At 37.4% G+C, this 27,178-nt stretch overlaps 1 protein-coding gene across 2 annotated transcripts; it reads left to right on the forward strand.

Annotated features, from left to right (window-relative positions):
• On the forward strand, positions 1 to 26,771 carry ppp3ca (protein phosphatase 3, catalytic subunit, alpha isozyme). Of its 2 annotated transcripts, XM_008427054.2 has the most exons (14): positions 2 to 272; positions 6,509 to 6,709; positions 10,959 to 11,083; positions 11,196 to 11,307; positions 11,563 to 11,708; positions 11,812 to 11,951; positions 18,340 to 18,417; positions 18,554 to 18,648; positions 20,263 to 20,388; positions 21,127 to 21,204; positions 21,668 to 21,752; positions 21,968 to 22,065; positions 24,184 to 24,234; positions 25,713 to 26,771. In XM_008427054.2, the coding sequence occupies exons 1-14, from the start codon at positions 218 to 220 to the stop codon at positions 25,889 to 25,891; spliced, it is 1,569 nt and encodes a 522-aa protein (XP_008425276.1). In that variant the 5' UTR covers positions 2 to 217; the 3' UTR covers positions 25,892 to 26,771. The 2 variants fall into 2 exon arrangements, with proteins under 2 accessions (XP_008425277.1, XP_008425276.1); XM_008427055.2 differs by lacking the exon at positions 24,184 to 24,234 and having other exon boundaries at positions 1 to 272.
• The last annotated feature ends 407 nt before the right edge of the window (positions 26,772 to 27,178 follow it).

Below are 27,178 nucleotides of genomic sequence, written 5' to 3' on the forward strand. Positions count from 1 at the left end.
CAGAAGTAGATCCTACAGCAGCCAGCATCCCTCTATCCCTGCCTGGGGAGCTGCAGTCCTACCCGGCGTTAACACCGTGTGAGTGATGCCACAGCATCATCCGCATTTCGACGCGAAATAATCGAGAGTTGATCCTGCAAAGGAGAGAGAGAGAGAGAGAGAGAGAGAGCTTGGGGTGAAGGAAAATTTGCTTCAGCCTCGAAGACGGCAACTGCCCATGAAGATGTCTAACGCTGACACCGTCTTAAACCCCACCGATCGGGTGGTAAAATGTAAGTTAGCCTGCATTTACACGCTCGGATGTGGCTGCATTACATAATATCTCAAGCGCTGCGGTTAAGGACGGGGGGTGGTAGGGGGGACGTGCCCTTTACTGTTGTTTTTAATCGTGCCATAATGATTGATTAAGTTGCGTTGGTTGGGAGGTTATAGTGGACAAGAGAAGCTTTGATGTTGATCAACAAATCCCAGGTTTCCTCTGCTGCACAAGCTCTCCCCCCAAGGAAGTCAGGCGTAAAAGCACGAAGCATTGCTCAAACATATATCTGTATTTACATATATGCATGCATTCCACGATCTAACTGGATCTTTTTTTTTTTTTTTTTTTTTTTTTTTGCTGCTGCTGCTCGGTTTTTACAGTAGCATGGCGTGTAGGCTGCAGCAGGCAGGCAGAAGTGAGGAGGAAGAAAAGCTCAGTTGGCGAGCTTTGTGGTAGAAGCTGGAGCAGTGATGCAGCAGGATTTCGTGGGCTTTAACGGGGGCAGCAGAGGAGGAAGGGGGCATGAAATTGACATTTAATGGGATATACTTTACCAGGAGTGAGTCACGTTTTAATTTGATTAGGGGGAATAGTGAAGAAGAAGAAGAAAAAAAAGGCATGTATGGAACTGATCGATGTGGGATGATGAGGTCCTCACAGTTGCCATAGCTCACTTGGCCCGGCTCATTTTCAGCATGCATCTGCACTGTGCATGAATATATTTCTGTAGTATACAGTCCAGTGCATTATCAGGATGGCCTAGCAGATCTATCAGCACTAGAACCACTACAGGCTCAAGATTTGGAGAAACGCAGGGATAATTATCTTTTGAAGCATCAAATATAAGCTTCAAGTTAACTTTTTTTTAACAGAATGAAAGAGCACCTGCTTCTGCTGCCCCTCACACTACCAAATGCACCCACTCACCAACAAAGCTCGTACTGCAAGCAGTATTTTTTATTATATAACAATAAGAAACCACAATGCTTAACTTCTGCTGTTGATTGGAAACGAAAATGGGTGGAGAAGAATCTGTCAGTTCAGGTTTAGAGCCAAGATTTTTAACTAGATATGATAAAATGTTGTCCAGATTCCATAGCAGAGACACCAAAACAGCACTTTCATTTAGTGCCAATTCATACTTGCATGGATTCCAACTTTTGTGTGGAGTAGGGTTTTTTTTCCGCTGTTGTAAATGAAATAAATAATACACATAAAGGATATATTTAAGAGTTGAGCTGCACAGGGTGTTGCAGATAGCTTATCTTTCAAATATTAGTGTGTGAAAAATTACTTTTATATCTATTCATCATGTTGCAACATTAAAATTAATATTGCAGTTGGGGAAATAGTTGGTGTGATACTCAATGAATTAAAATATTATTGAAAAGTTAATTCCTTTCAATATATCCATTCACAAAAGCACATTATATAGGTTAAATCTACAGACTAAGCCTTTATTTCTGTATTTTTGATGAATTTACACTTACACCTAATGAAAACATAAGATTACGTTTAACTAGTAAAACCATTTCTAATATGCGAGTTTAATGTCTGAGCCTCTAAATTGTTAGATATGACTGTATACACTTCACATGACCACACTGGGAATGTAGACAATTCATTATATTGTTCAATAAATAAACAATATATGAATTAAATGAGTAATTGATGGAACAGTAAACGGAAATTGTTGCTCATAAACATGAACTTAGAACAAAACAAATGAAACCAGTGTTTGGTTTTTTTTTCCTCTTTGTTATAATGTTGCTCTTTGACATATCTTTGACATATCTCTTATTGTAATCTAGCAACATACTCAACTTCAATGCTAAACCCAAAAATGCATTTTCCTTACTTATGTGGCACAAATTAAAACTGAAATAATATATTGGTAACAATTACCCTCTTGATTCCTCAATGTAACTGATTCTATCAAAAATACTAAATTGCACAGAATTAGAAGAAACTGAGCAACATCGAAGGAAAATGGGGATTAATCGCATCTGATATCGCCATGGCATGATTTACTAATATTGGACATATTATAGAGGGAAGCCATGCCATCACACTTGTATATCTAAGGATGATTGGCAATTTGAACAACAAAAATGACTATTGACCAAGAGTTGAAAAAACAGTGTGAAGCAAACAGAAAGTCCACACCAGCACAGGCACACGGCCAGCTTTCTGACTGAAACGCTTTGCTTTTGTAACATGAGCATGCAACACCAAACACTTTGAGGAGTCCGAAACTCTAAACATGTTATTATGCATTCAGTTTTATTACTTGTGTATTTTGTAGAAACTATCCGACCATTTAAAATAGGAAAACGTTTACTCACATCCAAGTTCGAGTGTCATTTTTTAGAGGCTCTAAAACATGTAAGAGGTTTTGTTATTTCTCGACAGGCTTGCGGATATTCCTTTTGTCACTTTTATCTGCTTTTCCTATTTTGGTATTCGGCTTTGAAGAGACAAGCCTTTCTTTTTACAATTCCCAGCGTGCCTAATGTAAAAAAAAAAAAAAAAAAAAAAAACAGTCATAAAGCACTGAATCACAGTGGCATCAGTTGATCAAAGTTTGCCATCATGACAATAGTGAGTTATTATGTTCTGGTGCACTCACTGCGTGAAACTGGGATATTTTTATCCTTGTGGGCATAAACCTAAAGCAAAATAGGTTTATCTTCAGTTGTTCTTTCGCATACATGTTTGACCTGACAGAGCATAAAAAGCTTTGGTTTCTGCTGGCCAGTGCAGTTTGATTTTCTGCTGAACTGTTAACATCAACAGGCAGGAGGCTACATTTCTACCTGTGCACAATCTTTCCTCACTTTGTCACTTGTTCCTTCATCCTAAAGTCACTTCTAATGACAGTTACACCGATGAAACAGTTTGACTAGATAGAAGTGGACCAGTGTTTGCTAAATGTAATACATACATTTAGTTTGGAGGTTCAAATAGTGCAATATCTCACAGTGTGTAGACGTTGCACATGGAGGTGTGAAGGGAACCTGACACCTACCAACACTAGTTAGTCCAGGCATGTGGGGCTGTACAGTATTTCCTAATAGGATCCAGGATCTCTCTTTTGCAGTAATATTTATTACATACATGGTTGTTTTATTTTATGTTTTTCAATTGTTCAGCGTGATAACCTGTCTTAGGAATATTTGTCAGGCATCATGAACACAATACAACACAAGTTTTATTCAAAGCTGATTGGAAAATTTCTGTTGTCAGCTGCCTGACCGAGTCTAATAAATCACTGTCTCTATGTGAACCTCCAGTGCAAATTGCAGTTTTCTGGAGCACCACTGGCTGCACTCCAACACTCAGCTGCTGTTGCTGTTGCTGTTGCCACTGCCGCTGCTGCTGCTGCTGTTGCCCGGCAACATACAGTATTTCATAGCTCAGCTGAGCTTGGCGCTGAGCAGAAGTCAGCTTTTCATCTCTGCACCACACATCTATATCAGTGTACTTGTATAATGTGCCTTTGCTTCTGCAGAAGGTGTTGTGGAAAAATATTACATAAGATGCAGGGATTATATATTTAGGATTTTACTGTTATTACCCATATTAGGAAGACTACTATAAAAATATATAGGCTAAATGCATTTTGAGTAAATACGCAGCGAGTAAATTTTTCTAATCACAGAATTAAGAATTCATTTAATTATTTTATGATCAATTGTTTTAGAAGAATTAGGAGCTACATTTACGATATAAAAATAAAAAAGCAACGTATGTTTTAATTTATTAAAGAAATATATGAATATGTGAATATTGTTATTTTTTATTCTTTACGTGCATGCTTTTAAGTTTTGGCTGTACAATTTGAGTGCAATGAATAAACCACAATTGAATGGAAATATTTTATTATCAAGTTTCTTTAGTGATCATCTCCAGACAAATTGTTCCAAATTGCTAAAGCTCTGGTCGATGTATTTCATTAATATTAAGGTTCAATGTCATTCCAGTTTAGTAAAAAGCAAAGAATGAATAAAAATCTAGAAATAAACAATATTAAGATTGCTTTGCTGTTCAAAAGAGAGATTTTGGGGTAATCCACAGTTGTATGAGGTCAAAGGTCGTGCAATGACGCTGGATTATAAAGTCACATTAAATTTGTATTTACTGATTTTTACAAATACACACTAAAACAATCAGATGAAAAAAATGTATACTGTTTGTTAAAGAAAGATTTGCAAGAGTCAAAGTTCAGAAAAATATTATTATTGTTTTATTCAGAATAGTATGCTAAGACTATTTTGTGAGCTTTTTACTTGTCACTATGTTTGTATCTGTGAATATTTCCTCAAGAAGTGGACGTTGGAGGTGCTGCACCAAAAATAATTTTTCTGTGTGAAACATACTGAGAACAGAGTAACTGTAACACAGAGTAACCTTTTGATGTGAATGTAAAGTGGTGTGAATAAAACAAAAACATTGCAGTGGTTTGAATGATATTTAGTCTACCATATTTATTAAACACTTAGGCTAATAAATTCTTTTACATGTTCCATTCAGCTTCAGAACATGAGCTTCGTCGCTCTTGGACTAGTTGTTTAGCTTCAGACTTTTAACTTTGGCCCTTTGGACTAGCTTTTAGTTTCAAGTTAGTTTGGAGTATTAGCTTCAGAGCATTACCTAGGACTTGCGATTTGTTTCAGACTATAGCCTTGTTTCATCCAAAATGGTCCCTTCCTTTTGTTGATATCTTCATATTGTTAGCCTGGTGCCTTTTGGACCAGCCAGTAGCATCCAAATGTTAGCTTGGCCCTCTTGGACTAAGATATGCCTGGTCTCACCAAGAATAACTATTAGCTTATAAGCTTAGCTTTAAAACAACATTTTGGCCCCTCTTGGGCTACTCATCAGCTTCGGGCCATCCATGTGGGCCCTCTTAAACTACCCACTGTCTTCACAGTGTTAACTTGAACCCTCTTGGACATCTGTAAACTTCGGACTATTAGCTTGGCCTTTCCTGGACCAGGTATTAGCCTCAGGGACAATAAGCTGTATTTTAAATGAATAGACACTTAACTTCTCTGTGTAAGATATTAACTCCTTACAAGTTTTGACAAAACCTTACTTAAAAAAAAACAAAAAACGATACTATCTGAAATATAACAACAAAGAATGTTTATAAGTAAATGACTTACTGAGAAGTATAGTGAAATGGTGTGCACTTCCTCCATCTTTTGTCTAATTTTTATGCTAACTTTGCAGAAATAAGGTGATTTTGCTTCATATATCATAGATTGTTTCTTCGCGTTTTAAACTGGTAACTGCTTTTTATTCTGCTTACACAAAACAAACAGATTTTTGAGCGCTGTCATATGTAGTAGGCTCATCCACTTTCTCTGCAGTGCGTTCAACGCTGCTTTGTACTTGCTGGTTAAGTGTCAAAGCACACGTCGCCATCACAGATACACACTGCGCCCTGTGAAAAATTTTAGGCCCTTTAACTACACTTGCAGGGGCTTGCCTTATTATCCCAGGAGTAGTGGCTCTGAGATTTCTCCAGTTTAGCATTCATTATTAAAGACCATCTTCACCACATTGAGTTCAGAGCCTCTTTCTTTGTCTTTTCTTTCTCTGGCTGTGCTGAGTGGCCTTGTTAGTTGCACACTGCAGAAATCTGGCACACATGCAATTGCTCATTCTCGGAGTTTAATATTGTTGTTGACTTATAACATATGTGCATGTTTCCAGTAAGAGTGTGTTGGTGCCTTCGTTTCTCACTAATGTAAATTAGCAAACTGGACTTACATTTTCTTCCCATGTAAATTATTCATTCTTTTGACACTTTATCTGTGTATCTAGATTGTTTGTGCATGTGCCCAGAAGCTAGTAGTCACACAGATCATCTGCAAATTTTAAAACAATAACAATAATCCTTGCCTGCCATCACCGAAGTAATGATCTGTGCTTGGATTTCACAGTTTCACAGACTGTCTGGTGGGTAGGTGACTGGTGCAGATTTAATGACCACACGCTTTAGGAAACCGGGAAGAGTGAACCAATTGCTTGAATGTTTTATGCAGAAATCAGAAAACACAAAACTCCACATCCGCATTGGAATATGTTGCATTAAAAAGCAGATCTTCTTGTGAATATCATACATTATAAACAAATCATTTAATAGCTGGATTGTCAGGAGCACTAACAGTTACTGATGTTTCTGCCGTGTGCCAATTATTTGAATTACAATTTTTGCCTCTATGCTCTGTCCTCCCTTAGCTGTCCCCTTCCCCTTGAGCCACCGCCTTACAATGAAGGAAGTGTTCGACTGTGAAGGCAAACCTCGCGTGGATCTGCTGAAGGCTCACCTGACCAAGGAGGGCCGTGTGGAGGAAGCTGTCGCGCTCCGAATCGTCAATGAGGGAGCAGCCATCCTCCGTCAGGAGAAAACTATTCTTGACATTGAGGCACCAGTCACAGGTATCACATGGTTTAGAGATGTTTCCTAGCTTTTCATGGCAAGCTGAATTAGGTTAAACCTGGAAGTCATTTTTTTATGATTTTCAGTTGAACATATGAAAGACTGTAATTCACTACATATGTTTTGATATGTCATAGTTTGAAAATGGGCTCTTTCTGACAGTGATGTTTAGCATCAAAGCCGTGGAGCTTACTCACCTAAATTAAAGCTAGCCATTTTATTATTAAGCAGTTTTGTTTACCTCTTTCAATCCCATTTAAATCATCCCTGGTGTTTATTTTCACCCCCAAACAGGGGACAATTATCTAAAAAGGTAATGTACAATTGAGGCTGATGACTCCCAGTAAATTTAGCACACATCTGTTTCAGCAGTCATCTAAATCACATATATCGTTGATATGTTGATGTACCTCCTAGTCGCTGATCTGATGTCTATTGTTTGTTCGCATGTATCAGTGTTGAGGAGCTTTTAATGAGTAATCCTTCAATTTATTTGTCCTTGCTGTATAAGTATGAAAATAGCTTTTTACTGAGCTACTCTTTAAAATGGGAAAGACAATAGCTCATGCTCAAATGAGGTAGACGTGTGTTCGTCATCATTAGTCTGGAAATGGCAGCAAGAATACAGTTGCTTTCCTAAATGTAATCTTATCTGCGGTCATGTTAATAATTCAAATATTTAAAATAACCGAACAAAACTGGACGAGGATTCGAGGTTGTATTGTCGGATGTAGTGGGTTGCAGTAGTTTTATTGAAGAAGGAAGAAATAATGACTCCAAAGTTGAAAATGAGTCTTAAAAATAAAGCATGCACTATTTAGTTATTGATTTTGGCCCTGGGGCAACAGTTTGGTAGATAATTATCGCAGACAGTCTGTTCTTTGGTGTTGCTCAGGATGAGTATTTTTAGTGCGCTTCCTTCTTTTGATCTTTGTTGTTGTTTCAGGCCAGTCGATGTTTGGTTCAGATAGGAACTTACCAGCAGAGTTTTGCTGGCGTTGCCCTGGTCAGATCTAAATTTTAAGTAGTTTTGCGCTGATTGTTTTGATGTAGGAAAAAATAAATCACTGGATTAAAAGGAAACTAATTGAGACATTTTCAGTTCATGGCAAATTTTGTATTTTACACAGAAAGACTTTATAGACTTAATAAGAGTTGGCATTTCAGAAATTATGCTTTATTTCTTTACATTTACACCCACAAAGAATTGTTTTGTAAATATACCAACATATAACACAGGACAATTTAAATTTCCTCTGATTCCCAAAGGTTTAGTTCTTTGGACATTTGATTTGAAACCACTTCGCGTGGTTCGTTAATGCTTTGTTTACTTTCACGCGCATTTGTTTAATACGACAAGATGCACGATATTAAAAATATACATATAAGCACCAGTATTAATTAATTAGCCCACGGTCAGCTCAACATTTTCAGAAGTGACAAACTGACGAAAGTCACATCTTCAGGCCTCAGCCTCCTGGTCTAAATAGATGCAGAATGTATTGAGGTGAAAATCTCTAACAATATTGTTTGCGGGCATTTGTGCGTTTGTTTCGTGTCTTTGTGAGCTCAACTGCATTTGAATTTCAATGTGGCTTTCGCCTGCATGTAATACATGGGGTGTTTGTGCACGGGCCTGCACCTATGTGCGCATGTGTGTGTTTGATTGCTTTAGTCACACAAGCAGTCTCCCACACACATTGCTCTGAGCTTTGAGTGGGCGAAGGCCACTGTGGAGCTGATAGGGGAGACGGAAAAGCGAGAGGAGATGGAGGATGAGCAGGAGAGAACGAGACAGAGCGAGTTGATAATGAAAAATTGAAGGCAGCAAGGAAATGAGATGTAGGTTTGCACTCCAGAGCCATAGTGTTCGCTGTGAAAAAAGCATACATCTCCCTGGGGGCTTGGGTTTCTTCTACCCCTTTGAGGTTTGCGCTTCTCATTTCTCAGAAGTAGAGAAAGGAGGCCTTAAAGACCACAGAAAGATCTCATTACCATCATGTCCTCGATGTAATTGCTCAAAGTACTTCCATAATTATTTAAAGGTCTTGTCAGTAACACAGATCATCTTCATTATTTCCAAACTATAAATGTGTTTGTTTGTTTTTTTGTTTTTTTTTTACATTTTGTACAAACAACAGACATATTGCGTGGACAAAATCTTGCTTTACTCACTGATGATCTCAGCACCAATAATGTGCTCTGCTTTGTTGTTTACAAACATCATCACCATTGTTTTGTTGTCACTGTATCTGCATAAATATCTTCTGATCTTCATAGGCGCAGATTTATACGTCTGTTTCAACACATTATTGCACGTGGCAGACGGATTGCATGAGATGGGTCAGAATTTGTATTTACACCTCGACTATTGTCATTGTGATTTGTTGTTATCCCATGTCACTGCAAGACTGACGATAAAAAAGGCGACATGGTCCTTTGATAGCGTAGCAGATGTCTGTGGAGGATGGCTAAGGCCCTTCAAAGCAATCGCCTACATTTCTACACTAAAACTGATATGTTCATTGTAATGTTGGTGAGGTAGAGGCCTAGAGAGGCCTCAGTCGGGGCAGACCTGCTCACATGTGAAAATGGAACAAACATTATTTATTCATGCTATTTTACCTTTCTTTACCTTTTTTTATTTTTATATAGACAAAAGCTTCCTGTGAATAGACGCTAAAAACTAGCAGGTTTGCTGTAAAGATTAAACACAAGGCATGTGGTTCACACCAATGTGTGTGTATTGTCTATTTTAAATGAATAAAATAATGCAGTGCTTCCAGTAGGATTGATTTTTGAGGTTATACTGCTTTCTATATGCCTGATTTTGACTTCCTCTCTCAACACCTGCATTTATTTTCCTGGTGATTAGATGTAAGCTTTGTTACACATTGTTTTTCTTTCTGATCAACATTAGGGATGATCTCTTGGGACGTTGTTCTGGTAAAGACTGATTTTTGGTATCTGTTGAGAGTCTGATCTGCTGATTTATCTCTAATATACACTTCTCACTATTGCAAATCTGCATATCTTTTCCATGATGTGGAGGAACGCTCAATTTGATCACGATAAGTCAGGCTGCCAAAGATTTTGTGAAAATGTCGACACTGAGCTCTCGCACACCTTTAATGTTAAAGAAGCAACTGAAATATTGCAGCAATGACTCACTATTAACATTATTCAAAATCACTCTTAGCTGTCTCCAATGATGTGGATACATTTATGCTTGAATCTGATAAATTGACCTACTTTCTGGTCTATCCTTGTTATCTCACCATTAGGGACATCTCATGTGGCATTCATCTCCAGTTAGGTCATTTGCAGTGACATTGCAGTGGTAATGTCACTGCAAAAGGACCTGGTTATTCTGCAGGTGAACATTGGGAATGCCACGACCTTGACCCCAGTACTATGCAAGATAAAGCGATTTTATTTGTGCAGCTGCACAACTGGAGTAACAAAAAACTTCACTTTTTGATATTCCAATTAAAGGACTGCAGAAATGTTAGCCAGACAAAATAATCTCATGCTTGATCAATTTATGACAAAGAAATTGATGGATTATTAAACGTTTTATTGACATCACTTTTCATCTCATTAAATGACACATAATACCACAAGAAAGGATTTTAAGTTCATATCACCCTTCATTGGCCAGTGGAACGGTTTGTTGCCATGGAGATGCTTGACTCAGGCTGACTGTGGAGTCACACTGATTTCCTTTGCAAGTTTTCCTACTGCTGGGCATCAAGGGATGTAAAAGCTTCCTTTTCCCTCCTAAGTACTTTTTGATCTCCCAAATAATAAAATTCGACTTCACCAACAGGAAAAATGCCTTTCTGGTTTTCATTATTTTGTACTAAACCAAAATCACAAAAAATACCCCAAAAAACACTTCAGTTACCTATTAACCTGTTTTTGTTGGGTCTGATAAATTAGAGCTGTATTAAAACACACAATTGAAATGATACTTATCACGAGGCCTGTGTTTTCCTTAAATAGATTATTAGATTGAACTAATAGTAAACACAATACAAATACAACTAGAATATATATATCCATTTAAATAATATGAAAAATTATTGATGTATCTCTAATTTAAAGGAATTCTTTATGTTTATGTAATTCAGGAATTTTTTTTTTGGCAAACTTGACAAAGTTGCTGTGCTCAAAAAAGTAACATTCAGAAGAAAAATTTTAATTCCATTCCATATTTCTTTTTTTTTTCCTTTGCTCGTTTTCTAGTCTGTGGGGACATCCACGGTCAATTCTTTGATCTTATGAAGTTGTTTGAAGTGGGAGGATCGCCAGCCACAACACGGTACCTGTTCCTCGGGGACTATGTTGACCGTGGCTACTTCAGTATTGAGGTGAGAATATATTTTTGTGTTTGCTGAAAGGAAAAAAAACTATTGTTAAAAGCAGTGAATGCGTACTCTAAAATAACAAAATCTATGCTTGTCTGTTTGTTTGTTCTGACAGTGTGTTTTATACCTTTGGTCGCTGAAAATCCTCTATCCAAAGACGCTATTTTTACTTCGTGGAAATCATGAATGTAGACATTTGACAGAATATTTCACCTTCAAACAAGAATGTGAGTACCTTCGCAGGGTTCAACGTGTTGCGTTTGAGGCTTTTCTTCTAGTCCTGGTACGCTCTGCATAGCCTGCAGCATGTCTGGAGGAGCTAATCCACTATAGTCTAGCACATGTGACAGTATGAAAGGTTGGAGTTTTCTGTCAACAGATGAAAATTTGATGTTGATAGCTAAATGTTTTAGTGAAAAATATGAGTTGAGATTTAGCATAAATTCTCATACGTACAGCTGATCCATCGTTTTGTCTACCAGGTAAAATCAAGTACTCAGAGCAGGTCTATGACTCGTGTATGGATGCATTTGACTGCCTTCCTTTGGCTGCACTCATGAACCAGCAGTTTTTGTGTGTCCACGGAGGACTCTCACCTGAAATACACACCTTAGACGACATTAAAAAGGTAACGGGGAAACAGTAGAACGGAGTTCGCCACGTAACACTTCGTTATTTTTGTAGTTTTTTTTTTTTTCCTGCCTTAAAACGTTTCTCTTCTTCTTGTTAAGTTGGATCGGTTCAAAGAGCCGCCAGCGTTTGGGCCCATGTGTGACCTGCTGTGGTCTGATCCTCTGGAAGACTTTGGAAATGAGAAAACCCAGGAATACTTCAGCCACAACACAGTGCGAGGTTGCTCCTACTTCTACAGGTGAGCAACACAGGAATAATGTGGGTTTGAGGGTAACCTCCAAAAGAGGTTATAAGTGGTGAACTTTATAACTGATTTGTAAATTCTTGTTTGGCAGTGAATAGTTATTTTACAGTCTTTTTTTTATTATTGTTTAGGTTCTTTGCTTGTTGTTTTTTTTTTTTTTTTAAAAAAGCTAAACTACTTTGGTCTCTTGTTAAAAAGATGGACAATTCAGATTTAACCTGAATTATTCTGCATCACAAAAAAATCACTAATGACATAATTAGTCTGTGTCCTGCATGGATACTCCATTGATGCACCTCATCTTCAATCGATATTATTACTAACAATATGCACAGAGAAAACCATACTCTCAGAGTAAGAGCAGATAAGTTGGACACAGAGCTGATGTCAGGTTTGACTCACCTGCATTTATCTACAACCAGATGATTTCTCACATATTTCTATCCTCTTAAACTGGCACTTACAGGAGGTCCTGATACGAGGGATATGAATATTTTTATAACAAATTTTCTACTTTAACATGAACATTTTCACATCTGATACCTGGCATTTAGTCTACCTAAAATTCAGAATTGCTGTTGTTTATGAATTCAAGTCACCGATCTTGAGTACAACTTAAAACGTGAAAATGTGCTATCTTCATCGTTTCTAGAATTACTTACAAACAATTAGGGTATATTTAGCTGTCTTAAAATATACTGCTCAAAAATATAAAGGGAACACTTAAACAACACAATATAACTCCAAGTAAATCAAACTTCTGTGAAATCAAACTGTCCACTTAGGAAGCAACACTGATTGACCCGACGAGGGTCCCCGTTGTCAATCAGTGTTGCTCCGTAAGTGGACAATTTGATTTCACAGAAGTTTGATTTACTTTGAGTTATATTATGTTGTTTAAGTGCTCCCTTTATTTTTTTGAGCAGTATATAACAATGCATTTGTAGGCGCATTTCAATCACGTGTCAGAAGGATTTTGTTGGTTGTTTCGACAGCTTGTTGGGAACAGACATTCATGGTTTAAAATCTTTTACCTCTGAAGGAAACAGAAAACATGAGTGTGAGACCATTTTAAGTCCTTGCTTAAAGAAAGAGTACCACCGCTCCAGGCGCCTTTTTCTGGCCTTTTTTTTTCTGTTACCTTGTAAATGCTGTGGCAACACGATACCTGTAGTACAAGACCACTACTAGTTTCTACTAGTAGAAACACAACTACAGGTGTTTCTGACGAAAACTAGTAGAAACGTAATTTTATACTGAGTTCAGTTTGAGAGACATCTGTGTAGTCATTGTTATGAAACCACGGTAAAAATAAACACAATATTAAGAACCGCTAACATTCTCTGGTCTGTAAAGATCTCTGGGTATTAAAATATTTTATATTTCAGCCTGCATTGCTCTTTATCCCTGTCATAAAGTCCAAATACTACAGTGATCACAGTCACTTGACTCATGTGGCTGTTGTGTCTGCAGCAGCACTTATGAGTTGCAGGTCACACTTTGCAATAAATTGGACTGCTTTAAATGATGGTTACACAGGTTTTCTTGAACGCATCATTTCTACTTTAATTAGATTGAGGAAAACATCAGAAATCAAAGAAGAGAACCGTATATAAATAAGATCAAAATTTTTACTGATATCTGGTGACTAAGTGGTGACTAGAGATTAAAAATAGATATTGAGATTATAATCTATTCATAGACATCAAATGCAAGACATCTTAAAAGAACAAAAAGCTCATAAAGAGATGGAATGATTTAATGGATGGGCAGGAAAAAGGAGACTCAAAAGGATTTGGATCAGTCAAGTCAGGCCAAAATAATAAGAGGTGAGATCTGACCTGATATTGCTGTGGGATGGCAAGGAGCTGGTGGTGGAGAGGGGAAGACGTTGGGGGCAATTATAGTAAAAATATTCTTAATGGAAGCTCAGAACCTGAACCAGATTGGCTCCGGAAAAATCTGAAAGACTTCCTGGGTTCCTTCAGAGGGGAAATCACAGTCCAGGCAAGAGTGTGCTGCTAAAAATCATATTACAGCTAAAATTTAATTTTCTCTGATTTTTGCAAGGACCTCTGGCAGTTTCACAAGAGACACAACAATGAGTACAGCCATGAATATTTTTATCCGTTATTACGCTGTGTACTCTTCTCAGGGTTTTTCTCTTTTTCATATGATTTCAGAAAATGTGCAACTACTTCAAGGAAACAGGTTTTATTCTCAGAAATTAGCTTCTCTGGACACAGAACATTGTTTTGTGGTTGGCTGGATATTAAAACAACTTAGTTCAACACAAAATGCCTCTTTTTATTACATTTTTTACAGAAGACTGGAATGCTGATAGCATTAGCACTGTCATGGGGGAAAATAAAATTCATATTTCTTATCTTCATCTTTCTGTTTATGCTAGCACAGCAGCAGAGTTGGCTCAGAAAAGAATCACTTTAAAACTCCTCAGTTTGAAGAGGAAGTTTTTTTATGATTCATGTTTAGATTTTTCCCATGTGGAAAGGATAATAAGGATAATAGTTGTCTATTCCAGCTCATGGTAACAGATGAAACATTGATCATTTTAAAAGGTTAAGTTTAATAAAACATGACACTGTGACCAGCACAAACATAAATGACGCCGTTATGAGTAAAATGGTAACCTAAACGTCAAAGTACTTAATCAAAACAATCCGAATGCCTTAGATGAATAAAACAAAACGCTCTCTCTCCTCCACCAGAGTGAAATGGTCGCCGACTGGTTTTCAGTGAGATGGGAACTCACTAGTGAGGATTGTTCTCTACATGTGTGGAGGATGCTGCTATTATAGTCATCTATCTCCCCCTGGCTTTGTTCTGCCTTCACTCTCAAACACACCTCTCCGTCATTATGACTCTCAGCATCCGTACATTGTGGATGCAGCACAAAGTACCAAATTCTAGTAGAAAACTATGAGAGAAATGCCAAAAAAAAAAGAAAATCTGTTTCAAACACAGTATATACAAAGGCAAGGTTAAGATATGATGGCAACTTCATAAAGACAGTGTTTTGGGTTGGAAATCAATTGAAAACTTATAAATAATTCTCCATAAAACTGAATACCTCTGATAATCTGAATTTACTGAAGTAGTGCTAATTCAGCAGCATCTGGAAAGCGAGTCAGAGTTGATGGAAGGACAGAGAGAGCAATGCACTGGAAGAAAACTTGTTAGAGGTTGCATAAGACCTGATTGTGGAGTTGAGGTTAACGTATAGGCTATGCTACAATGGAATTGTTTAACTCAAACCGTAAGATGTCCCAGTTAAAGTATAACCCTAAATCTAAAGAATATGTTACGTGACTTAAAAATTGCTCTTTGCTAACATTCTGCATCCTTATGTATTGGATATAAGGATGCATAAATCCTTATAAGGATGCATAAATCCTTATATCCATCTTTATATGGATATATAAGGATGGATATATATATATATAAGGATGCAAATGCAAACCACTTTTCTCAGATTTTATTAATAAAAACCGGAAACCAAATAAGATTTTTCTTCCACCTCACAACTGTGTCCTCCATTTAGTTGTTTAGCCACATAAAGTTACAATGAAATACCACTTATGCTTGTTATTGTAACCTAAAAACAAATGTGACCAAGTCAAAATGACCCATTTTTGATAGGATACCACTGTGGTTAAACCTAACAGAATCTGACCTTAAGTCATAAGTTAGACTTTAAGAATCTGACTTAAAGTCTGGCTTAAGTTTCGTCTTGGCTTTCTATCTTTGCTCTCATGTAATTTTTTTGTGCAGTGGTTACAACAAGATGAACTAAGGAAGATTTTATTTATTTTTTTAATATTGGGGGAAAATGAGTGCGATGACCTCACACAGCAGCCTCACAGATGGATTATCTAAGGTGAAAGAAAAGGAAAAAAAACCTCTCGGTTTCACACTCACGACGCAGCACTTCCATCCCTCTCTGTCTCTTTCGCTCATACTCACTTGTCAGATTCCTCACTCGTTCTCAGTCACAGGCTCACCAACACATATCATCGTGCGTTTTCACAAAGGAGAGAAAAGGAACGGTCGGAGGGCAACCATACCGTGTTTTCTTGCATTAATCGATAAATGTAGTTTGACCAAATAAAATGCGACTAAAATATTCATGTGTGTTTGATTAGTTCGTGTGAATATTATTATAGATTTTGAAACAAGGCGAGTTTCAGTCTTATGTCTTGACATTAAAATGTTCTGTAGATGTTTTTTAATAGAAACGGTTATATAACGTTCTTTTGAGTGCAGTATCTTGCTGGGTTGTTAAACTCAAATGTCAGCCACAGAGGAAACCTTAGAACATGTTTCCGTAGCGACGCATGTAATTTAAAGCATATTTTTCCCCTCGAGGGAGTGTTACCTATGTGACCTAAATAAAAGGGGAAGGATGGCACAGTTTTGCTAGATGCTTAGGGCACAGCAGTCCCCTTGTTTTTCTTCTGGCATAAACCTTTGAGCACTTTAATATTTTAAACACAGCTGAAAGTTTGATGGGTCCATGGATGGCAGTGACTGCACGGAAGAGCAGCAGAAGACGATTATTACTGAGAAGGTTTAACTTGGTGGTATTAGGAGTTTTACGTTTGAGTCAATTTGGATATGTAACTTAAATTTCATGAGTCAAAATGCAATAATTTTATGGTTTATTCTGCTGGAAAAAAAAGAACAGGAATTTAGAGACAGTCTTAAAAAAATGTATAGACTTTACCGGCAGTAATTTAATGAGCACGATGATTGAGTAAAAATAAATGAAGAAATTATTGTTAGTGTCACACAGAAACAAATATTGATCATAGCTGTAACATCTAGTGATTCTGTTTTGCATTGAAGATTCCAATGTGACTACTCAGTGTACACACAAAACATTTCCGCTTCTTTTTGTGTCCTTATTCTTTGCCTTCACAGTCGGACACATTAATCTGGAAACACTGAATTATGATCAGTGCAAGCAGTAATTAAACGACTGGAAATTTAAACTAGTGCCCTAAAGATGCTGGAAAAGCCTTTTACAAAAATGATCTATTTATTAAAGTAGCCATAATCTCCTGCTGAGAAACAATCAGCAAGAGATTATGGCTACTTATTTATGCCTCCATTCAAGCTCTTTGTGCTTTAGGTGTCCTGGTGTTTCTCTGTCTGCGTGAAGCTTGACGCTTTCAGCAAAAAGAAAAAAAAAATGACCCAGTGTGAAAAGCAAATAACAATAAAAATGATCAAAGACACACGAAAAACACGTGTAGAAGATTAAAAGGAAATATTTTTGATTATTTAAAGCTTAAGAAAAATCACAAAGATAAACCATTTTTTAAATAACAAATTTGCAATTAAAATATACAGGAACAAATCAGCAAATAGCAATAAATAAATAAGAGCCATCCTAAAGCAAAAAGCCAGCTGGAAGTGAGCAGCTTCACAGATACATTTTAGCATTAAGTAACATAATAATATGCTTTTGATTCTTTACAATGAGCTTTAAAAGCTCTGTCATGCAGATGCATACACTTCTAAAGGTGCCCTGTAGTGTATCAGGTAGCACCATGTCTGGGAAAGCTTCTTTAAGTCTAGCTCATTTTAAATTAAAGCCTATATACTCTCACCGCTGCTTCATGTCAGCCGCAGCTTGTTCTTGACCACTGCTCAAGGATGCAGAAATGAATATGGATAACCTAATAGTGATGGCCTTATAGAATATAAAAAAACAAACACTATATTTTTCAAATATGTATCAGGAGAAAAATAATGCAAAAAGTAAAACAGATCCAAATATGGGAAACTGTAACAATGAACAATTTTAAATAGTTTCTTGCGCATATTGAGTCCATGTTTTTTACTCGGTAAAGTTTAGCTGCACAACAGTAATGGGAGATGTAGAGGCGCTCACTCTCAACTTTTTCCATTTTTTCAATAACCAGCCACATATTTGACAGTTTTCCTTAAAGTGCTAAATAGATACTTTAGAGATACTTTGGATATTGTCATACTTGCTGTAACCTTCACTCATGTCTATCTGCTGATCCGGTGAAATATCACAGATTTAGTTAAAAGTTGAAACATTTAATTTGTAATCTTTTCCTCACCGGCTGCAGGGTGAGGGTTTGTGCATTTAGGAAATAATGAATGCTATGAAAAAAACTCTACTTTCTTCCTCTCCAGTAAATTATTTAATGAAAGAGTGTAATGTTTTGCTTGAATACATTTGAATGTATTTCATGCCTATTTTTTTTAAGTTTCTGCCTATTAAATATCTGTCTTAACTTTATACTATTTTCTAGGATTTTTTAAAATCCTTTTTAATTATTTTTTTCTGCCACATGCCTAAACACCGTTGTTTTCTCCTATTTTCCAGTTATCCAGCTGTATGTGAGTTCCTACAGAGCAATAACCTATTATCAATTATCCGAGCACATGAAGCACAAGATGCTGGGTACGTTGAAACAAAAAGCACGTCTGCGAAAATAATAAAACATTTCTTGACTGAAGACAAATCCAACTTGATTTTTAATTTCTGAATAAACTTTTTTTTCTGTTTCTTTCTTCACCTCTTCCTTTCTATGCTGAAGTTACCGGATGTACCGTAAAAGTCAGACAACTGGATTCCCGTCCCTCATAACCATCTTCTCTGCACCAAATTACCTGGATGTTTACAACAATAAAGGTCAGAATTTTTTTTCCTCATTTTCAGTTTTTTCATTGATTCTTTGTACCTTTTATTACATTAATCTTTGACTTATTTCTCCACATTAGAGAGTTGTTTTTTGGTGATTTTTGAGTCACAGAAATTGGCCCACTGTCAAATAGAACATATATTTTTTAAATTGTATTAAAAAAATTGTAAAGTAGGAGCCTATTGGTGTAAAAGAGAAGTGTCTTAATTAATTATCTCCTATAGTTGAAGTATCCCTGCTCTTTTAAACACATTTCAGTTCAGATTTACATTTTTTTTGCACAATTTCACAGATGCTTGCTAAATTTTCCAGGACTCTATGTGTCACTAAAGTGAAATATGACATTTGAGAATCCTCTAAAAGCCACCCTGTCAGTTGTAAATAATTACCAAGACTTCCTGTGATTTTCCGTGAAAATGATTTCAACTAACAAATTGAAGTGTGTGCGTTAATATAAGTGATTTAGCTGTGAACAGGCATAATAAAGCATCAGGGAGCCCCCGTTTGTTTGTGTTCTCAGATCTGCATCTTGGTTGCCATGGGCTATGGGAGATGGGGAGCGTGGGAGGGACTGTCAGCATTGCTGACTATCTCCATGTGGCTTTATGTGGCTTTATGCCTCTTGATGTAACAGTGTCAGCAATCCCTGGCCTCAGCAAGGCCACCTAGTGGATGAATACTGCATTTTCTTTTCTCTTCCTGTTTCTTCTAATAAACAATATTCAATGTAAACTGAGCCTTGTATCTTTGAGAAGGTGTAAGAGTATTCTCTGCCTTCATTTAAAAAGTTGTGATTTTGTGGTAGATTTTAGAGTAACGACGCCAGAAAAGCGAGGTTATTTTTCCAATTCATTGCATTTTTAACCAGCTGCTTACAAACAGCTCAAGCCTGAGTTACTTTGAGTCGGATATATTAATGTAATTGTTGTGTTGTCGTCACAGTGTCGTTGGCCAATATCTTTCTGGCATAGAGTTAGTAATTAGTTTGCGATCGCAAATTGTCGGATGCGAACTCACACTTTACTTTTACTTCAAAGGGAATGCTTTATTAATCTTGACATCACCTTATCATGAAGTTGTGAATTCATAATTAAAAACATAGACTTCTCATGTCTCAATAGACCTCATATAATTGTGTTAATCAGGCAGAGGAATAATTCTCTTGACCTGAAATCTAAATATACAACACATGTGCCTTTAAGAAATCCTTGATATAAATGAAGCTTTTATTGCAGGAGCAGAATCTTCCTTGTGATCCCCTCTGTTATCTTGTGTCTTTGTCCGGTCCGGTCTAATTCCCACAGCTTCTGTTGTTTTTTGCAACTCTGATTGTAAACAAATCTTTTTTTTTTTTTTTTCACAAAAACTCTACGCTTTTTTTAAAATCAGCAGTGGCAGTACATGTAGATAGATGTCATTAAAACAAAATTTTTTACCAAATCTTAACAATCAGGTGTTTGTCTTATGCAGTATGACGTAGTTTGATGGTGATGGTATGCAACGAGCTGGATGTCATACAGCATCATTTAGGTGTGTCGGTTGTAAGGAGGAGTCGGGTTCAAGTGGAACATTTTACTCCCCTGTTCTCGCTGCTTCCCTTACAGCTGCTGTACTGAAATATGAAAATAACGTCATGAACATTCGACAGTTCAACTGCTCGCCACACCCCTACTGGCTGCCCAACTTCATGGACGTCTTTACTTGGTCCCTGCCATTTGTTGGGGAAAAAGGTAGAAACCTCCCTCGCTTCTCTTACGTTGTCTTGTAAAATGTATCCGCCCCCATTGGATGTTTTACCCTTTTTATAGCTTGTACAAATCACTAGTGATCAACAAAGTTTGGCTTTTTTGAGGGAAAAAAAAGTCCCATAACGGTCAAGTGAAAACAGGTTTCTGCTAAATAATAAAGTTAAATAAAAACATAATATGAGTGGATGCATAGATATCCCTCCCTCTCAAGTCATCAGATGCACGCTGATCTAGGCAGATCTAGAAATGGAAAGGACCAGATCCTTTCCATTTCTTGATGATGGTTTGAACTGAACTCCAGAAGATGTTGAGTGGCTTAGAGATTTATTTTTGTATCCCTCCTCTAACATATACTTTTCAGTAACCCTTTTCTCTGATTAGCTGATTTCTTTTGTCTTCATGCTGTAATGGTAGCCAGGAATACTGATTAACCAGTGAGAGGCTTCCAGAGCCAGGTGTTTTTATACTCAGGTAATCTCCATTCCACTTATTGTGAGACTAATAGCACCAATTGACTAGACCACTGTTGAATTAAGTCAGACACTTTGAAGGGGTTGAATATTTATGCAATTACTTATTTCGTCAAAGCAATGAAAATGGCTAAACATCCAAGGAGGTGAATAATTCTTATACACTGTTAGGCACTTTATCTTTACGCCCCGGTTTGTTTTCCGCACCGCTCAGTGACTACCTGTTTTCTGTCCACTCTTTCCTCCACAGTCACCGAAATGTTGGTGAATGTGTTAAGCATCTGCTCTGATGATGAACTCATGAATGATGAAGATGAGATATTTGATGGTGAGAAGTCTAAAGAAGAGCGTTCCATAATTCATCTTTTATATTTCTCACGGGTACATTGTGGGTTCAGGGTTGACCTAGATCTGCGCACGTCGCTGTTCAGAAAGGGAAAACAGCTCAGCAGTTGTTATTTAGGATAAGATTTAAAGCTGCATGTTAGAAGGAAGGCATGGAGTGTTTTTTTTTTTTTTTTTTTTTTAAATGATTGATTACTTGTTATTAAGGTCTATACTTACTGGTCCAGACATACACATGTTTGTTTTTTAATGTATTTAATGAATAAAAAGCTTTCAGCGTTTGATCTGTCTTAATGATTGATGCATCTTTAGACATGAGAACATATCATTTCATTTTGACTTGACAAAAAATACATTTCTCAAAATTGACATAATAGGAAAATAATAAAGTATTGTTATAATATGTCTATAATCGCTGTGGATGGATTACCTCTGTTTGTTTGCAGCCAATGCAGCCGCGGCTCGCAAAGAGGTGATCAGAAACAAGATCCGTGCTATTGGAAAAATGGCCAAAATGTTCTCAGTTCTCAGGTAGACATTTTGCTGAAGACTGTGTTAGTAAATGGAGATATGATTGTAGTGTACATCTTGAAACACAGACATTATATAAGGTTTGTTCTGTATTTGTGTGTGTGTGCGTGTGTGTGCATGTGTGGGGAAAGTGAGGGCAAAGTGTTTTTTCTCCAGTCTGATCTGGGTTCAGCATAGCTTTCTGACCTGCTTGCTTGTTTCTGTTCTTCCTGCAGAGAGGAGAGTGAAAATGTGTTGACGCTTAAGGGCCTGACGCCCACTGGCATGTTGCCAAGTGGGGTTCTCTCTGGAGGCAGACAGACACTGCAGAGTGGTGAGCAGAAGGCTCGGCCTAAGTCTTTTTCTCCAGCACTGGTTCTCTCTCTTTTTTTTTATTTTGGTTCGTTCTTGTACTCGTCAGCATTCTCATCTCTTCCATTGCCTTTATCTATTTTTCTATCTGTCTCTTTCTCCAATCCCCCTTAAATAAAAAGCAGCCAATAGATGCTGTTTTAGTCTCTTGTTGGATCTTCCAATGATATATTAATCCAAACCTTATTGGGTATAATTTAGATTTTTCTTCTGTCTATTTTCAGCAGCTAATGTGTAGTATGGATTTTTAAGGGTTCTGTGACAAAGTTATTTGCAGTCAGTATCTTACTTGTAGTCGCAGCTTATCAACTGAGGCCAAAATCCCATCCCCATGAAACAACAAAAGGTTAGTTTAGACTTGTATCTAAGGTGGTCAAAATATGCTTATCCTCATGTAGACTTAATACTATTTCTACTGGAAAAAAATAACACTACATCATCTTAATAAGATCTAAAAATGTTGAAAATAAAAGTTCTGAATTTTGATGTTGTAGTATTACTTTTAACAAGCCCTGACACTCCCTTCAATGTGGCTGAATAAACACAGTTCTGCAAAGAAGCTCTCAACAAATTTCCTCCAGAGAGATGCAAAGGCACTTTGCCAATTAACACATTGTGCTTGATAGCAGTCATCACCAAGGGTGGCACAGCTAGTTAATAGGTTTAGGGGGTAATTACTTTCATACATCGGGCCAGGTAGATTTTAGCAGATATTCTCCACTATCAAAAGAAGTCATCATCATCATCATGTTTTTCAAATTACTTGGGTTATCTTTGACTGATTCAATTGTTTTGATGATCTTAAACATTTCAGTGTGACAAAATTATCATAGATATGTAAGGGCGCTTGTACTGAAGGAGTACGATTGGTCAAGCATAAACAGCTCTAAGAAATGATTTCCTACGGAAAAATAGAAATACAGTATAATTTGTCCACCATTATTGTTTTGAAGACCTTTGAGAGAAATCATATGCGTGACAACACCTCCCTTACGCAGTCGTCCTGTTCTGTATTTTTTTTGTTAAAGTGAATGTGAAAAAGTAGTTTCTGTCAAAAAAACCTTTGACATCTGATCTTAGCTCATAGTCACATGGACATTTTTATTCACAAAAGCTCGGGGACAGGCCTCTACCCTACCGGGTGTCCACCCCCCCCATCCATCCTCCATTTTGCTTTTACAAATCGCTCACAAGAGAGAATGCCGCCGCATACAGCCTTCCTCCATGGACAACAATGTTTGACTGTCTTTGTAGTCATTTAGTGCAGAATCATGCAAATGTACATAATTCCCCACCACATCTGATAAATGTTCCTCAAAAGTATCCATGCGTCCTGCGGATGCAAAAACAGGAGAGTGGAAGCTGACCAGTTAAAGCGAAATATCAACACTGATGTCGTATAGTGCATTTCGGCATAAAACACGGCAACAAACTTCAGGCCAATCACGCAACTCACCGCACAGAACCATGTGCAAACTAGAAGAGAACGCAGATGCAATTTTCATCACACGGCGGAGTTGATGAGAGCCGATTTCAACACCTTGGATGAAATGTAACTAGGATAAATGTTTTCTTTGGGTTATCTTCCACACTGAGAATGTAGCATAAGGTGCTTATGTATTGTGTTTTCAATGATTGGAAAAGTGGTAAATGGTCAAATGTTTTGAGAATTGCAACAGCTTTTATCAGGAGGACCAGGTGAGTTTACTCAGATAAGGACCTTCCTAAGCAATGATATAAATTGTTTCATCAGACATGCAGAAACGAGTACAAAGCATTAAAAGTAATTCAGATGCTCTCACAACTTTGTTTGTCATCTCAGCCCCCCGCACTTTCCATCATCTCATTTCTGTGTCTTTCTTCGTGGATCTATTTGTGTGACTTTTCATGAAAACTTTCTAACCCAAGATTGACACTAACTCAGTTTTAATGCATGGCGCTCCTCTGAGTTTGGCTTCAATAACAGTGAACGTATACAGCTCATCTGGCCAAATAACATGAGTCGCCTTCTCCCTGGGGCTGCATTGTACATTTGCATGGCTTTATCAGGAGTAACCTGCTCCCCTCCTCCCCCCTTCAGCCACCATTGAAGCCATTGAAGCCATCGAGACGCATGATGAGGACAGAGAAGGTAAAACTGGTGCTCCTTGCCCCACTGCTTTAATATGTTATCAGGGTATCCTGCTATATAATATTTCTAGACAATAGTTGAAACAATATAGAGTCCACGCTTAGCTTTTCTATGTTCATAGAGCTCCAACCTATTGTGAAGTTCCTCCAAATAGAGTTAAAAAGTAAGAGGAATGTTCTTTTTTCAAAATAATACTTGTTGATTTTATGTAAATAAAGCAAAAATCATCATAGAGTATATTTCAACTACTTTCTAATGGGAAGAAGTTACATTAGAAGCTGTTCTCAAGATGAATAATATATGTTGAATAACTTGCTTTCCAAATGTAGTGTGTCTGAGTCACACATGTGTAAAATGTGTGTAAGGTGTGCTGGCAGTATGTACGCATTTTAGATCAAGATCAGCAGAAAAGTCTCCTCTTCATACACCCTTTTGTGCCTCTCTTTACAAGAAGCGCATATAATATCTCACCCATCATAGTTTCCAGTGAGTTTATAGTAAATCTGGGTTTTTATATTGTCACTTTATTTATTGAACACTTCTCATATTTGGATTGTAAAAGCTGTTTAATTTCTTGGGGAAAAAAAAAACTTTGAATATAGTTTTATTTTGTAATTTAGACATTACTTATGAGGCAGTGACTCACAATTGGTAATGATGATGATAAAGGAAATTAGCAAAGGGAAGTGTACTTATTATTCTTGATTGTCTCTCCTAGATGTGATAACACTTTTGATGCAGCTAACACTGAAATCATGACATGTTTGGGCACATCAGAGGATATATCATATATCATATCATAGCTTTTTTTAACTTGTACTCATAATGGCTGCCAGACGTCTGCATTCACTCATCATGGACATGATTGTCATAACAATTTATTAATATAATATGGACATTACAACATTTAGCAACATACAAAGGAGAATTAAGTTCACAGGTTTGAATTCATGTTGGATTTTCTGTTAAAATTATACGTATTACCTCGAATGTTTGCATGCTCATCTTGACAAATATTTGGAAACTTTGAAAGCTTTTTTTTGTAGTCATCAGAAAGCTTCTAGCACATTTTAATCTGGATATTTGGAAACTGCTCTTATCAAAAACGACTGATCAAATTTTTTTATTGACCGGCTTCCTGTCAGGGTCCTGGCTTTAAGCATATTCCTCACAACAACCTTAACTTTCTGCTTCACTTGCAAAAGGTTCTGGTAAATTGCACAAAGTATGTGGAATAAATAAGACAGAGGAATACATCTAAACTCTTCAGCTTCCTTTTGATAGCTCTTGTTTTTGGTATGTTGTGTGATCAAGCCACCATGGAAAACTAATTGTCCAAAATGAACTATGAGAAGCACAAAACTAATGCAGTCCATGATGGGTGCATGTAAACTGTCTGACACAGTAACACGACTTGCGGAATACCCTTAGATTGTTGAGTAACATAACCCTGACCCTCCGTTTTTCCTCTTCTTCAGCTATTCGTGGGTTCTCCCCCCAGCACAAGATCACCAGCTTCGAGGAGGCTAAGGGCTTAGACCGCATCAACGAGCGCATGCCACCTCGCAAGGACGGGGTGAACCACGTGGGCCACTCCATGGGCAAGATGAATATGTCGGAGGCAAACGGCACAGAAGACAACAGCAACATCCAGTAATGTGTTGTCTGAGCCACAGAAACTGTGCCGCAGTTACAGGCATGCAGGAAGACTTTGCTTAATGGGAAATTCAGGCCTCAGAACACAAGAAATCAAACAGGCCTACCGCTAGAACATGAAACCTGCAGCAAATCTAAACACTGGGCGAAAAGGTCATTTATTTCATGACGGCATGTCATTGCACTGTTAGGGGGAGGGGGGAGCTGGGGTTCACAGCAAAGGGGCAGGGATGCAGAGAGACCCACAAGCTGCAGCAAAGAAGTGCTTTTGGAAGTTGTGTCCGACCGTAGTTCCCCTTCTCGATTCGATTACAGACTGAATTGTTGGGAGTTTTTTTGTGCTGCAAGTGCTGACACACGTGTGCTCCTTCATTGCAGGGCCTGACAGAAGACATGAGTGCAGTATCCATATCACACAAATCATTTTAATGTTTTATAAAAGTATTTATTATGAATCACTCACAAATGCACATCAAAAGGAGAATGATCTACTTTATCTTATTGTTTTTGCTAGTATTAGGTCACGTCACTTTGGGAGAGGCAACACGGTAAGGAAAAAGAGATGCAAATATGTCTTCGAACTCTGCAGCACGCCATCTTATCGGTGAACTTAAATTTATTGATTAACCTTGTTGTAAGATGCTGCCAACCTGCAGGGAATAAAAAAGGAAGACGGGGTTCTCATGTCACGGACAAATCCACTGCAGACCCAGATCCACCTTGGATATGTTTTAGTAACCTCCGGCATTGCCTGGTTCCTTCTCTCCTCGACATCTGCTATCTTAAAGGATCACAGAACCTGGAGGAAAAGAAGAGGTGATTTAGAAGACGCAATCCCACTGTTTGCTGATGCTACCTCAGCACCCCGGATTAAACACAGAGATTTGACTTCAAAATATATAATTTACTCCTTTTAATTTCAGTCTTATGGTTATTCACGTCTCTTCCAAAAGAGCATTTTACGTAGGCATGGGCTGGCTTGAGCTTCTCACAACATTCACACAAAGTTTTGAAGCAATATCGTGCAATTTAATCTAACTACCCTAATTTAAAAAAACAGAAAAAATAAAATGGAATTTAATTGGTTTATTTGGCAGGGACACTGATGTAAATGCATCAGAGTTACCTGAAAGGTAATTTTTATCTGTAGTCCTGGCAAGTCAGCAATATCCCTACTGCTTGTTAGCAGTGAGAACACCGTGGTTTTTACTAAGTATTTCCAAATTGCCCAACTTTATCTCTTGTATACAAAATGTAGTACCTCTTTCAACCAGCCCATGAATGGTGG

The sequence above is a fragment of the Poecilia reticulata genome, linkage group LG14 (genome assembly GCF_000633615.1).
Source record: "Poecilia reticulata strain Guanapo linkage group LG14, Guppy_female_1.0+MT, whole genome shotgun sequence".
In the NCBI taxonomy this organism is placed as follows: Eukaryota; Metazoa; Chordata; class Actinopteri; order Cyprinodontiformes; family Poeciliidae; genus Poecilia; species Poecilia reticulata.

Coding starts and splice junctions, on each gene's coding strand:
- ppp3ca (XM_008427054.2), top strand. CDS start 218: ATGAAGATGTCTAACGCTGACACCGTCTTAAACCCCACCGATCGGGTG. Junction 18,418..18,553: donor CATGAAGCACAAGATGCTGG/GTACGTTGAAAC, acceptor TCTATGCTGAAG/TTACCGGATGTACCGTAAAA. Junction 24,235..25,712: donor GCATGATGAGGACAGAGAAG/GTAAAACTGGTG, acceptor CCTCTTCTTCAG/CTATTCGTGGGTTCTCCCCC.